Genomic DNA, 14,870 nt, shown 5'->3' on the forward strand with positions numbered 1-14,870 from the left:
AAGAATAGGCCATTGTGCGCCCGCGTCAGGGTCCAAATGTGAAAAAAATACCTGCAAATTATTCAAATGGAATATACACAGCAGTCATCGCCCTCGACTACAAAAACTTGCCAGTACCCTCCTGAAAAAGCAATGAGACTCTGAGGCTTTTCTGGGTAAACAAGCATGTTAATAATAATCAATGTAAACAAGTGATTTGAATAGCAAGTCAGAGGGGTTTTCCAGGTGGGGACTTCTGAGGAACTGAAGGAACTGTAGAGAGACAAAAAAAATATTTTCCTCAAGAACAATCGTTGCTTTCTGTGTTGGCCCACGGACTTTAGACCCGACTCCATATCGACATCACAGGGTTAGGACCTGGTGACATCCGTGTCGTCATGTATGACTATTGGCACCGGGAATGGACAATGTGCAATGTCCCATCATGCATCTCCAGCAGCCTAGTTCCTTTATTTTGCCCTACACCGTGATGACCGATATATCCCCCACTCATGATACCTGACGGTAACTACAGTTAAATATTGCAGATGCAGGGGGATGTCATTCTTTGTTGTCATGGCCACCGCAATATAAAATAAAACCACTCTTTAAAGTCATGTTTTGCAGACTCGGTGCATAAGCTTCTACCGCTTTCACCGAATGCCTCTAACTAAATAATTCACACAGCATCATGGAAACCTGGTTAACAGTTTAAAAATGTTATTACTAATGCTTGACGCTGTCCGTCCTTTTTATCACGATAACAACATCTACATTCTGTACGCTGCGGGAATGACCAAGCTCCTCTCAAAGTAATGTGGGCTCTCATGAACTCTACAGGAGGCTGACATAAACAGATGGTTGTCAAACATTTAAGCAATCGATGAAAAGTTGTTTCAATTAAATATCTACCCATTTGAAACTGCAGAACTGTATCGTGAGAGGTCATTAAAGCATGTTTGTTTATGGTGTAATGGTTGAGTTGCCATCGTCCTGTTTTAGCTCCATTGTTCATGCTCATTTACATAATTTGCATAATTCATGCTGTGGGGAATCGCATGCCAATGAATTGCTTGTTTATGAAAACGTTCATTTTTTGCACTCGCCTTCATTGTTAGGTTTTCATGGGTTAAATGATTCCTCCTCGTATATTATACATTCCATTGGCAAGGCATTCCCTTAATTTGTTATTTAGTTTGACGAGTTACTGAAATAATGTAGATTAATATAGTATTGTTATTTGGGATTTCTACACATGAAAGTTTTTTTCTAAATTATTGCATGGACTGGCACAATTTCACAACACAGTTGGAAAGTATTTGGAGGCTCACTTTTCAATCCTTTTTCTGAAATTGTATCCTTTGTAAATCACTGCGCCATTGCTGATAAAAGTGGTGCCTGTGCAGGTTAAAGAAGAAATTGCCTTCTCAATATGTTTGCCAATGTTTTAGTTACTTTGGTTTTGTGCATACATCTGGCATATTCCAGCTCTTGAAGAAATATTTGGCAGAGACAAAAGGAGTGTAAATATTTGCTTGTCCACAATGATGGTGGCTAGATCGGCTTCTGTGCATAAGCTTCCCATGAGTCAATGTGGCATGGGCACCTTTACAATGACATGCATGGTGAACTGCGGCCCTTGCTTTGTGAACCTACTTATTATATAAAAAAAAACATGTTTGTATACAAAAGTACCACGTCTTTATTTTATCTTCTAGCATTTGACATTACAATACTTTCTTTCCTCGGTGCTGCCTGTTTTGATAACTCTGTGCACGTTGCTTGCTGCCAAGACGTTTTTACATCCCCACCTTGTGGGGCATCTCCCATGTCTGATGCACCGGCCTCATCAGATCTCCTTGCCGGTGAGATTTTTATATGTTTTTTTACTTTGAATTTATCATCGTAACTTCACATCAACATCGCTGATCTATAACAGGTTTTCAGGTTCTGCATATATTTCAGATGTGGCCAGCTTGTTCATGAAGTTAATTTAATACAATCAAATATGATGTTTAAATCATTGCTGCAGTTGAAATGCAGCTTCAAATAAAGTCTGAATGGTGTGATTAAATGTGCCAAGTGAATGACCATTTTCCATAAATGTAAAACTTACATTAATCGCAGAACTGTGTACATTTGCTTTTTCGAGTAATATATCACGCCCCATTGCAGAGTTCCACTTTGTGTAATATGCTGAATAACGTAGCAAAGTGACCTAATAGAACATGAAGGGAAAATGTCTCTTGGATGAAAGATTATATTGGAGTGACTCGAAGTCGGTCTGTGGTATCATCTTCTGATGTGACACAGTGCTCTGCAATAATTTAAAAAGGCCATTTCTTAATCTCATGACGTGCCTTGAATAGGACAATTGGGGGACATTTTCAAAACTACATGTCTAATGTCCAGTTGTGAGTAAGTTACCGATATACATTATAATGGTCTAGAAAGGTTAGACAGCTTTAATTTAGCACAGATGTTTGGCTGTATGCTTTACACGTCCAATTAGCACGGTTGGCTGCATATATCGTGTTAATAAGTTGCACATACTTATGTAGTGAGAGCATGTGGGAGGGGCCACTGCTCACCTCGCTCCAATGGGAGCGGGGTGAATGGGGGGGGCGGAGGCAGAGGCAGGATGGAAGGTGGAGTTGGGTCACGTGGGAGAGCGGGATATAAGAGGAGGGCCGGAAGGAGAAGGGGAAGAGAGAGTAAGAACCAAAGAGGGATCCACGCAGGTCGGTGGAAGGAGCCGTGGCGCCATTGCCACGTGGTCGAGAAGGGATAGGTGCCCACGGGAAGGCAGCGTGCGTGGGGAGCGGCCAGACAGGGGAGCGTGCGGGATCGCACGGAGTGAGACAGGGGAGCGTGCAGGATCGCACGGAGAGACACACAGAAGGGAGCGTGTGCGGAGTACCCGAAGGGCGGTGTGGCTGGGCCGGGTGAGGGAGTGCACACGGAAGGGAGCCAGGTGACGGCGTGGGCGAGAGCCACAGGGAAGCGTGCGCGGGGCGCACGGACGTGCGGAAGGCGAGGCCGGAACGAGGAACAGCGGGTGCGTGGAAGAACCCAATAAAGGACACGGAGAAAAACGGAAGTTTCGATTTAAAGCTTTCATGACTGCAGGGATTCATCTTCTTGGTTCTTTCGGTAAAGTCACGTAGAAGGAAAATAATAAAATAATAAAAATAAAACATAATAAAATAATTCTCACGACGTTTCGGCCACAACGCAAGCAGCTGTCTTCAGGTGGAGAACAAGTCTGTCAAGTAGACATAGTCTGAATGGCACGCCCCAGGCTTGGAGCGACTATTTATGCTGGGATGGAGGGGCGAAGAGCGCTTTGACAACATAATTTGCATATCAAGAGGAATTTAGCATATCAAGAGGGATTTTAAAATATTTATGGGAAATGCAGGTATGCGATTAGTACTACTCACAAGTAGTACTCCGCAGGGAATGGATTCTTTGCTCCGCTGCAAGCTTCCTACCACCACTCTCCCATTGACATATTTCGTTGCTTCCTCTTAGTACCTTTCACGCGACGGTTAATGGTATAGTGTATAGCATATTATGTAATGAATAGTATTAAAGTGTAATGTTTAATACAATGTATAAGGTAATATATAGTATCGTAATTTTATAGTGAATATATAGCAGTGTGGTATACAGTTGAGTGGGTAGAATAATACATAGTGTAATATTACAATGTATAGTCAATAAGCATATTAGTTGCGGCGCCATATTATTAACATTCCTTCCCTTTATTAATTCTAACCTTACTCCCTCCCTTTGATACTGCTAATCCTGCATAATGCATGGGCATAATGACTTTAAACCCCTCGCCAAACCTCCGCATTTCACAAGTAGTACTAATCGCATATCTGCATAAATATGCTAAATTCCTCTTGATATGCAAATTATTTTGTCAAAGCGCTCTTCGCCCCTCCATCCCAGCATAAATAGTCGCTCCAAGCCTGGGGCGTGCCATTCAGACTCTGTCTACTTGACAGACCTGTTCTCCACCTGAAGACGGCTGCTTGCGTTGTGGCCGAAACGTCGTGAGAATTATTTTATTATGTTTTATTTTTATTTTATTATTTTCCTTCTACGTGACTTTACCGAAAGAACCAAGAAGAAAAAAACAACGGAAGTGTGAAGGAGTCCTTTATTACACTGGTGTCAGAAGTGAACCAAGATTTCCAAGCATCTGAAGAAGAGGATCGTACCTGCTCCATCCTCGGACGACGAAGACGAGAGTCCACCAACAGCGGCGTTCCCGACGACAGAAGGAGGAGGCGAGGTGCTGACAGGCGACACGCTGGGGGTGCAAGAGGTCGTAGGAGCGGCGGGGCCGTCTGCTGCAGCGGGCTCCGAGGAGGGCTGGCGACACGTCACGGCTCAACTGGAGTTGCTGCGGGCCACACTCACACAACTGTGCGCCCTGGTGACGGCGACGACGAGGCCGGATCGACCGAGTGGGGAGCCGTCCGCCATTGGGGCCCGTGTGACGCTTCCCGCCTTCTCCGCCACGTGGCAAGACGCCGCCATCTTGGGCGGGGCCGTGGACGAAGCGCGGGAAGCCGTCATCTTGGGCAGGGCCGTGGACGAGGCGCGGGAAGCGGCCATCTTGTTACCGCGTGCAGCTACCGTCTTGTCAACGCGGGAAGATGTGGTCGTCTCGTCACCGTGTCGACTTCCGTCAGCGGATTGTGGCGACTCGGGGAACCGCAGTCATCGTCTGACGACGCTGAAATAATTTTCCATTGGAGGCGACTGGAGTGCGTTCGCCTGCCGCTTCGAGGCGGCGGTCCGCTCTGCGAAGTGGACGGATGCGGAGGCTCTGCAAGTCATCGAGGAGCGTCGGCAGGACGAATCGGTCCGTTTTTTCCGCTCCATTAAAGACGACGCTCAAGGCCGTTTTTGAAGAGATGGCAGAGGCCTATGAGCCCCCGGACGATGCTCATCGCAGGTTCATTCAACGGCAACGGGCTCCGGAGGAATCTCCTGTGGCTTTTCGGGGTGCAGTCCTGGAGTTGGCTATGGCCGCATACCCGGACACGGAGCTGGACTTGTTGGAGCCATTGATTTTAGGGAAGATGTTGGAGCTATCCAGGGACTTGGGCATCCCTATGCCGGTGTGCGGTCACGAACAACTGACCTCCCGGATAGCGGCTAAGTGCCTGGACGTACAATTCAACCTGCGCCGTTGGAAGCAAGTAACAGCATGGACGGGGAGCCCCAAGATCGAGGGCGGTGCCATGGGATGGGACCCGTCCAAGGCCGTGTACGTGCCGGATGAGAGGAGGCCTGCGGAGTTGACGGCAGCCGCGACCCAGCCGCCTACTCGTGGGGGTGCGGAGTTGGGGCCGGGACCACCGTTGCGAGATCACCAGGACAGGGGGGGCGCTGGACGGCGGCCCGATCTGTTGTGCTTCCGGTGTGGCCGTCGGGGCCATTTCGCCAGGGAATGTTGGGCTCGCCCTCGCCCGCCGCTCCAGCAGGAGGCCCCTGCCAAGGCTGCGACGCGTCAAGAACAACCACGACAGACGGGACCGGCTGTGATCTTGCCGGACATGAGGATTCCTGCTCCGAGTGGGCCTTTCACGGTGACGGGGACACTTGACCCCGCTGCCCCTACAACCCCACCTCGGACGCAGTCGCGGGAGGACTCGATGACGAGCCCTGTTGGGAAACGGGACGTGGGGAGTGACGGGCCTCCAACAGCGGCGGGCGAGTGCAGTCCCGTCGCTCCTAAAACCCCGTCGCGGCCGCGGTCCGCGCGGGGGGGCGGCCCCGTGCGGGGCGGCCCCGTGCGGGACGGGCCGGCGACTCGCACGCGGTCTAAATCCCTTTCCTTTCGTTAATTGTTGTTACTATAATCTCCAGTGTCTTTTTATGACTGTGTCGTGTGTTGCTCGCATTATTTTTGTTCCGTTTGCAGCCGAGGACGGCTGGCTTTTTCATCGGGGGGGGGGGGGGGGGTCGTGTAATGCAAGCAAGGACAGGGGCTTGCCGGCCTCCGCGCCGCTCACACGCGCCGGTGTAGTAAGAGCGTGTGGGAGGGGCCACTGCTCACCTCGCTCCAATGGGAGCAGGGTGAATGGGGGGGGCGGAGGCAGAGGCAGGATGGAAGGTGGAGTTGGGTCACGTGGGAGAGAGGGATATAAGAGGAGGGCCGGAAGAGGAGAAGGGGAAGAGAGAGTCAGAACCAAAGAGGGATCCACACAGGAGGGTGGAAGGAGCCGTGGCGCCATTGCCACATGGTCGAGAAGGGATAGGCGCCCACGGGAATGCAGCGTGCGTGGGGAGAGGCCAGACAGGGGAGCGTGCAGGATCGCACGGAGTGAGACAGGGGAGCGTGCGGGATCGCATGGAGAGAGACAGAGAAGGGAGCGTATGCGGAGTACCCGAAGAGCGGTGTGGCCGGGCCGGGTGAGGGAGTGCACACGGAAGGGAGCCAGGTGACGGCGTGGGCGAGAGCCACAGGGAAGCGTGCGCGGGGCGCACGGACGTGCGGAAGGCGAGGCCGGAACGAGGAACAGCGGGTGCGTGGAAGAACCCAATAAAGGACACGGAGAACAACGGAAGTGTGAAGGAGTCCTTTATTACACTTACACAACTGTAAAAATCTAAAAGCCAATATTTCTGGTAATTGGGTGTGATAAAAGCGAGTATCTTGACGTTTTGAAGGGCTCTGAATCAAATATGGCATGAGATTTAATAATCTGAACCATTTTATATGTTGCTCCCAAATAGTTGCAACCACCAAAGTAGAAATGTGGTATATCGTTTTTTAAGCTTGTACATAGGCAAATCCAAAAACCAATTTTCTCATTTGGTGCCCAAAAATTTGGGGACACAAAGTTTAAACATGTATTTAATCCTACTGTACAGCAACACCTTCCTAAGTCAAAATTATTGGGGAAATGTTGGATAAACTGAAAATAACTAGGTTTTTTTTTATTGCATTTCGATGTGATTGTAACATAACATTTAATTCACACTTAATATATTGATGACCAAAATACGGTAAGGCCTCGACTTCTGTTACGGGTTCTGTTCTTGAAAATCTGTAAAAGTAGAATTATGTAATGTAGATACTGTACTAAGTTTATGGATGGGGGGGGGGGGCAAAGGTTCCTGTGTCTGACAGCGTACAAAAGTAAACATTTCATAAGATTCATCCTGTACTGTACACATTAATAACATCCATATACTTAATTACATTAAACAATAGATCGGGGGTCGGCAACCTACGGCTCTGGAAACGCATGCGGTGGCTCTGGATCGCTCCGTGACCACCATCTCGTATTCACCACACAGTGCATTGTGGCGGTTCTAGAATATTGAGGGGGTTTTTTTACCAAATGAAAATGTTTGTATCTTCCTGTTATTTTGGTTGCCTGACCTCCTGACATAGATAAGAACTCATAGTACAACAAAACAAATCGATTAATGGTCCCGTACATTTGGAAGTTTTATTTACTTTGGCTGATGATGATTATGGGGGTGAAGATGATGATACTACTTTGGCGGTCATCGGTGCTCTTGTTGCCACACTCTCCCTGATTGCCTTACCGTGTTTCTCTGTAAATCCGACTGTTGATTCATCTACTTTGCAGATGCTCACTTGCCATGAGCAGGTCCATCCAACTCCCACTTGCAGAGCTCAACTCGGCACTTGTTTCTGCTTTGCTACTCTTGCTCCGACTTCCTCCACACCACAAATAGTGCAATAGGGAACAAGGCAACGGCACTTGCAGAGTGAAAGCTTCAGTTGCGTGGATCGCAGCAAAAGGGGCCACAATTCACTACTGTACAGCACAAGTACAAAATATAAAATAGTAAATAAGTGAACTTGGTGAAAATAATCCAAATTAAGAGGGTTTTTTTATTGTTATAAATTATTTATACTGAGACTTAGGCAAAATTCAAATTATTGTACATTTTAATGACTACCCATCACCCACCTTGAAGCGGAGGTGGAACATGGAGGTTCACTGGAGACATTTTCTGTTGAGCTTGAAGATTCTATTCGTTCATTTGCAACATCAATGTCAAATGTGAAAAGGGAGCACAAGGCAGATATGTTATTTGGTGACATAGGAGTATCTTTGACCTGGATTTTCTTCTCGACCACAAATATAATTGTTACCTGCCTCATGCAATCGTGCCTGAAGGATTTAAGCACCCGCAACTTAAGGATTTTAAGTCCTAAAAGTAATTTAGTTTCATCCAATGTAGTGTAACACAAGTAATCCGCGGTCTAAGTACCGAACGACTTGCGCAAGTCTACTTTCCCTAGGCCATGATGATTCCTATCTCCGATTCCATACAGGATTCGCTAAAGAATAATTGTGTAAATTTCATGAGAACCTAGGGGCAGTCAGGACCACCCTCAAGTCCGCCATTGCTCACTTGGACACACATGAACACTCAGACACGCACACATGCATGCACCTTATTGCATTTGTGATATTGTGTGCCTCTGCGTGCAGATTTGTGACAGTGTATGTGTTCATGTGTGTCTATTTGTGACGTTTATCTGAACTGGCCTTCTCTAGGTTAACCCGGCCTCAATTGAGTACCTTGTGCGGTGTGTGTGTGTAAACATCACCACTATGGAGGCAAAAGCGGCCATGCATGGCACTGGCCACCCACCCCCTTCATAGGCGCGCACGTGTGTGTGTCTTTGCGTAGTTAGCACAATAGGGGGCACAGGTGGGGCATCGGCCAGTCATCTCAGTCAACCCATGGCACCTCGGTCTGTCCTGTGACCTGCCAGCAGGCGTTCAACACTTCACGTGGCCTTAAAGTGCACCTGGCCTGGCACAAGTGTCATGGTGATGTCACTGCCACTTAATGGCGAATGGCGGTTGTTGTCTGTGCGAAAGCGAGATGGTGGACCTGAGGGTGGTCCTGACCCCGTGACTACATTCTCACACACGACGCAGGAAAGCATTGTAGATGTCATCAGAAATGGGAAGGTTTGAGTGAAACATATACAGTATGCAGGTGGGCAGGTTACCGAGACGGGCATTGCAGTGGCACCCAGAGGTCTGTAACCACAAGGTCGGATAGTGTAAGAGTAGGCTTTGGCATTCTTTCGATGTTGCAAGATGTGTGGGATCTTGGATAAGTGATGGCAAGATGGGGTGGCATCAGACATTTCACGATGACCTCCTGTGCTTCTATGTCACAGGAACTATATCTTGATCCATCGATCTAAATAAATTCTTATGCTCAACTAGCTTTACTACCCGGTTTTGCCCGAGACTTGGATTCGTCTTGGATTAATACACGGCCTACGCGGATGGTTGGGGGGGCATGCGTGACGTCAGCAGGCACACTGCGTGACGCTGCCGCATGCGGGTGACATCATGTAGATGCATGTAGATGCTTGCCCCGAGCTCTCATACTCTGATGGTGCATTGTCTTTGAGTTGTGCGCCTTTTGGCGTCATCTGGTCCAACCCATATGAGACTAGGCTCTAAGGAAAGCTGTCTCGGGTGTGGATCAATCAACTTTAAGGACAGTGCACATTATCAGAGTTATGTTCTTTTGTTTGTATTATGACTGCAGGTATTGCGGTCTATGCAAACATGACTCCTTGTAAAAAGGTGTCAGTTTTGTTGCCAGATAGAAGGGTAAAGAACCAATTATCATATTTTTACTGGCAAATGAGGTTCCCATAGTGTGGAAAGTATACAGCTTCAGTGCAATTCATATTCGGTATACCTACATTTACATTGGCACGTATATTGGAAAATAACACATGAAGGCTTGTGGTGTCACTTATAAGAGCAATTGCCATATTTATTTTATTTTATATGATTTGTTAAGTAAGTTACTTGACCCTGAAAAAATCTATTTGAGATGGAACACCTCTTGCTTGTTCGCTTTGCAAGGGAGTCCACATTGTTAATTGACACATTCATGTATGGGTGATGTGAAATGCGGTTTCATTCATTAGTAACTGTGTGTATATGTTGCCTGTGCTTTGTTTATTGAAAATACATCAGAAGCTTTCATTGGAACTCCATCCTCGACTACATCTCCTGCCAAATCTGAATCCTTTGCGTCCCCTGCTCCTGCTATAGACCTTCTAGGAGGTAGGCTTGTAGTAGATGAGCTATGCTTCACTTGAATATCCTTGAGTGGGAAGCCAGTAAAATTAGTCTACATATTGCAGAGATGAGCATTGCTGATCATGTTACGAATTGAAGCGTGGGAACGTGGCCATGCATAGCTAATGTGCTATAATAAGCATGACACTGGTACAGTCACTGCTTCACTGCACCATGTTATGAAATATGTACAATTTTAACTAGGTGACTTATATATATTATATTTTATCAGTCCGCAGTAATCAGTACTTATCTATGGCTGAATCTATCTGTACTTGATCTTGTCGAATCTTGAAAGCAAAGCAGGGTTGGATAGGTGACCACCGTGCTGTGTTATGTGGTGGTCAACATAGGGCAGTGCAGCAACATCCATTGTTGTATTGTGCTTCTATGTTCTCACATCTATCTTGGCTCCATGCCTTCATCAGTTCACGCGGACCAGCATTGGGAAGTAGTCAAACTATCCCTGTGAGCCACGTGACATGGGAGTCCTGCACGCAGCAGTGGAATGACAATAATATGCATGACATGCTTAACATGTCTCATTTATGTGTTCTTGACATGTTGCGGATGTAGATGCGTTTGGATCTCCCACGCAGGGGGCTGTGCCAATTTGTGCCACGTCTCCAGCTCCTGATCCTTTCGCAGGTAACATAAAAAAAAAATCTACTTCCTCTGATTAACCAGGGTTTTACATTTCACATAATCATTAAGTGTATATGTTCATTCTGCTTAAAATTGTGTGAGTATTGAAGCGGTGTTGTGAGCCTGGGTGATATTTGGCTCTTTGTTCTGGTGAAGCTTCTGCCACCAAATGCCCACAGAGATGCGAGCACTGCAAGGTAGTTAACACATTTTCTTGCCGACGACAATCACCCACCCATCGTCAACAAATACCTTTAATGTTTCTCACCGCCAACTCAAGTCCCGATCCTCCTGGGATTGCGCTGCTGCTCTCACCATCCTAGAATCTCACCCAGATCTGGAAGAACGTTGGTGAAGAGAGTGATCTGCTAACACAATCTTTGTGATCCACAATCCAGATCATGTGCTCAATCAACTCCCCATATCTACCATATCTCTGTTATCCAATACCCTCAATCTTTGCTACACTGGCACTGACCCAAATTTTTTATTTTTTTATTATGAATAATATTGGTTGCGGCGGCCAACATGTTAAACTGCACTGGCACTCTCCAATGTGTTAACATACTCCATCACAGTGTTACAGGTGCGCACCTATCCTAACACCTCACCACCTTATCTATGGCTAGGATAGGTGGTGAGATGTTAACTACCTCGCCTGGTATACAGGAGGTTGTGCATCGGATCCTGACGCTTGCTGTATATTTGGAGTTTGCATTTTCTCCCCGTTGCGTGGATTTTCTCCGGGTCCTCTGGTTTTTCCCGCCCACATTTAGTATTTGGCTGCTATAAATTTCTACATGATAAGCCACTTTGTTGTTGCTATTATTTGCGAAAAAGAGCTATACAACTCAGTGGGCCGTACCTGGTAAAACAAAATACATATATAGTTAAAAATAACTTTGATACAACTTTTCCGTGCATGTGCTGTCTCCGGAAAGCTGGGTGCATCACCTCTGTTTGCCCCTCACATTCCTCTCTCCCTCTGCCTCCCTCTCATCATCCCCTGCTCACTGCCCCCCCTTCATGTTATGCTTCAATCTAAGGTCTGTTCTCCTATAACGCCGCGTTTTCATAACGCGAATTGGATATAACGTGACGAATGTATTAGGAAACACCGTCTTTTTATAACATGGATGCGAAATGGATGTAACGTGATCGAGTGAAGGGATCTACGTCACACAAGTAGGAATAAGCGGTCGTATGGTTGCCTCGGCGTAGCATCACACAAGGCATTGGGATATTGCTGGATGCTTGTAGATGCTAACCGTGCACCTCAGTCTTTGTTTAACTTGCATACGCATCTCAAATGTTTATCGAGGACTATGCTCTACCCAATATAAATTATTATAAATCGATTTTTCCATAACGGTATTCTTCAGGAAAGCAACTACCACATTATAGAACAGACTGTAGGTTATTATAATGACGTGTAGCAATTTTTTTTGTTCCTGCGTAGTAGGTGTTATTTCCTAATTGCTTATGCCTCAAGTACAGAAAATGGCTATTATTCCCCACAAACTTTGCTTTTGTGACCAGGACAGTGATATCTTAATTTTAGAACTTTCGTGACTGCAGGAATTATTATTTGGTTCTTTGGGTTAAGTCACGTCTAAAGATAAAATAATAAATTAAATTAAATAATAGAATACGACGTTTCGATTGCAACACAAGCAATCATCATCAGGTATAATGAAATAGCGACATAATATCTAACCAGAAAACTATAGACAGACATATTAGCAGACAGATATCACCAAGATACATACATAACGAGAGCAACACAGGTAACAGAGAGGGGTGATCGTCTCGGTGGGGTGGCCTTAAATAGACAGAGGGGGGGGGCGGAGGCAGAGAGAGGGAGGGGGGTTAGAGAAAAAATTAGCATATCAATGAGTGGTCAACAAAACGTGGTGCTGCAAGTACGATGACACGGCAAGCAAGCCTGAAAATCAGGAGAAAGACACTAAAATTAAATAACCTAGTAAAATATCGAAATGTAATGTTTTAGTGTCTTTCTCCTGATTTTCAGGCTTGCTTGCCGTGTCATCGTACTTGCAGCACCACGTTTTGTTGACCACTCATTGATATGCTAATTTTTTCTCTAACCCCCCTCCCTCTCTCTGCCTCCGCCCCCCCCTCTGTCTATTTAAGGCCACCCCACCGAAACGATCACCCCTCTCTGTTACCTGTGTTGCTCTCGTTATGTATGTATCTTGGTGATATCTGTCTGCTAATATGTCTGTCTATAGTTTTCTGGTTAGATATTATGTAGCTATTTCATTATACCTGATGATGATTGCTTGTGTTGCAATCGAAACGTCGTATTCTATTATTTAATTTATTATTTTATCTTTAGACGTGACTTAACCGAAAGAACCAAATAAGGACAGTGATATTTTGAAATTTACCTATTTTCCAGAACATTCCAGATAGATTCAGTGCAAAATATACTTGGAGTAACTTGTAGAACTTTCTAGAACTTTCAAGTAATATAAATAGTAATGTAAATACAGGGGCCTTAAGCCCACCAGTTCATTTTTCGATTTAAAGCTTTCGTGACTGCAGGGATTCATCTTCTTGGTTCTTTCGGTAAAGTCACGTAGAATGGAAATAATAAAATAATAAAAATAAAACCTAATTAAATAATTCTCACGACGTTTCGGCCACAACGCAAGCAGCCGTCCTCAGGTGGAGAGCAGACTCTGTCTCCTCGACAGACCTGGCAAAAATGCACCTGCTATCACGTATCCGGACTTTCCTTCATCCATCACCCCAGTGCCCACACTACCATGAGCTCCCTGTACCCACTCCTCCGGAGAGAGTGCAGCCGCCTTTAGAAGAGAGCAGCAAGTCGGAGCGAGGAAGGTGTTGTAGATCCAGATGACAATTTCAGAGGTGGAGCTGAGGAGAGAAACCCATACTACCTCAACCAAAAAGACCTAAATGACTTGATCCGAGATCTTGGTCTCACCAAGTCCAATGCCGAACTTTTGACGTCTAGGCTCAAGCAGTGGAACTTGTTGGATAAAATTGTGCAAGTCGCCGATCAGAGGAAGCGTCACCAATCTTTTTGCAGCTTCTTCACCCGTCAAGATGGGCTCTGCTTCTGCCACAATGTGACCAGTCTGAGGCAATCGAAATCGCCTGTAACCAGAATGAGTGGCGCCTCTTCATTGACAGCTCATCCAGGAGCCTCAAAGTCATGCTGCTCCATAATGGTAACAAGTACCCGTCTCTTCCCCTGGCTCACTCAGTGCACCTCAAAGTGGATTACAACAGCATCAAGACCTTGCTGTGGATGCCTTGAAGTATGATGAGTACGGCTGGGAGGTCATCAGAGACTTCAAAATGGTGGCATTCCTGATGGGTCTCCAAGGCGGTTTTACCAAGTTTCCCTGCTAGCTTTGCCTTTGGAACAGCAGGGACACCAAGGCACACTACCACAGGCGGGACTGGCCACTGGTGGACCCCTGGAAGGTGGTGATGCCACCACTGCACATCAAATTGGGCCTTATGAAACAATTTGTCAGAGCTGTAGATAAGGAGTCGGCAGCCTTCAAGTACCTTCAAGACTTCTTCCCGAAGCTGTCTGAGACAAAGGTCAAAGCTGGTGTCTTCGTTGGACCACAGATAAAAAAGATCCTGGAGTGCAATGAATTCCCCAAGAAACTCACTAGTAAGGAGAAAGCGGCTTGGAACAGCTTTGTCGCAATCTAGGCTTCATGTGTGGGCCAGGCTTCCTCTGAAAATGAACTTCCAGTTCAGGTGGGCTTTACCCGGTAAATAAAATAGTTAAGATTTTTGTTTAGTTTAACAAAGTATGGTGTTGTGTGCTGTTTTTTTGTGTGCGTCTCCACAGCACTGACCCTGCAGCCTACGTCTGACCCCAAAAGTGGGTGCTCCTCCCAGCAGCTTGACTTCGACATGTTTGGTGCGCAAGCCGCCCCCATCGCTCCCACAACCATTCTCCCTGCTGCTGCCACCGCCCCCTCCCAGGAAGCATCAGGTGGGATCGCATGGTGCCTTGTGTGCGTGGGGCGTGCCGTGTGCGCTCGAGTTTTTCGAGTGTGAAACCTCATTCTATCTCTGACCTCCATTCAAGTATTGGCC

The 14,870-nt window shown here is 46.5% G+C and overlaps 1 protein-coding gene across 11 annotated transcripts in view; it reads left to right on the plus strand.

The window, feature by feature from the left end:
- LOC144734204 (clathrin coat assembly protein AP180-like) overlaps positions 1-14,870 on the plus strand; it is a 140,139-nt gene that overhangs the window by 81,783 nt on the left and 43,486 nt on the right. For 9 of the 11 annotated variants that reach the window (XM_078616297.1, XM_078616300.1, XM_078616298.1 and 6 more), the window contains 4 exons: positions 1,773-1,844; positions 10,008-10,097; positions 10,689-10,760; positions 14,620-14,766. In XM_078616297.1, coding sequence (XP_078472423.1) covers positions 1,773-1,844; positions 10,008-10,097; positions 10,689-10,760; positions 14,620-14,766 — 381 coding nt within the window. The remainder of the gene's footprint in view (positions 1-1,772; positions 1,845-10,007; positions 10,098-10,688; positions 10,761-14,619; positions 14,767-14,870) is intronic. The other 2 variants (XM_078616303.1, XM_078616307.1) reach the window with 1 other exon arrangement.

Source organism: Lampetra planeri, chromosome 50 (genome assembly GCF_965212315.1).
Source record: "Lampetra planeri chromosome 50, kcLamPlan1.2.h2, whole genome shotgun sequence".
Classification (NCBI taxonomy): Eukaryota; Metazoa; Chordata; class Hyperoartia; order Petromyzontiformes; family Petromyzontidae; genus Lampetra; species Lampetra planeri.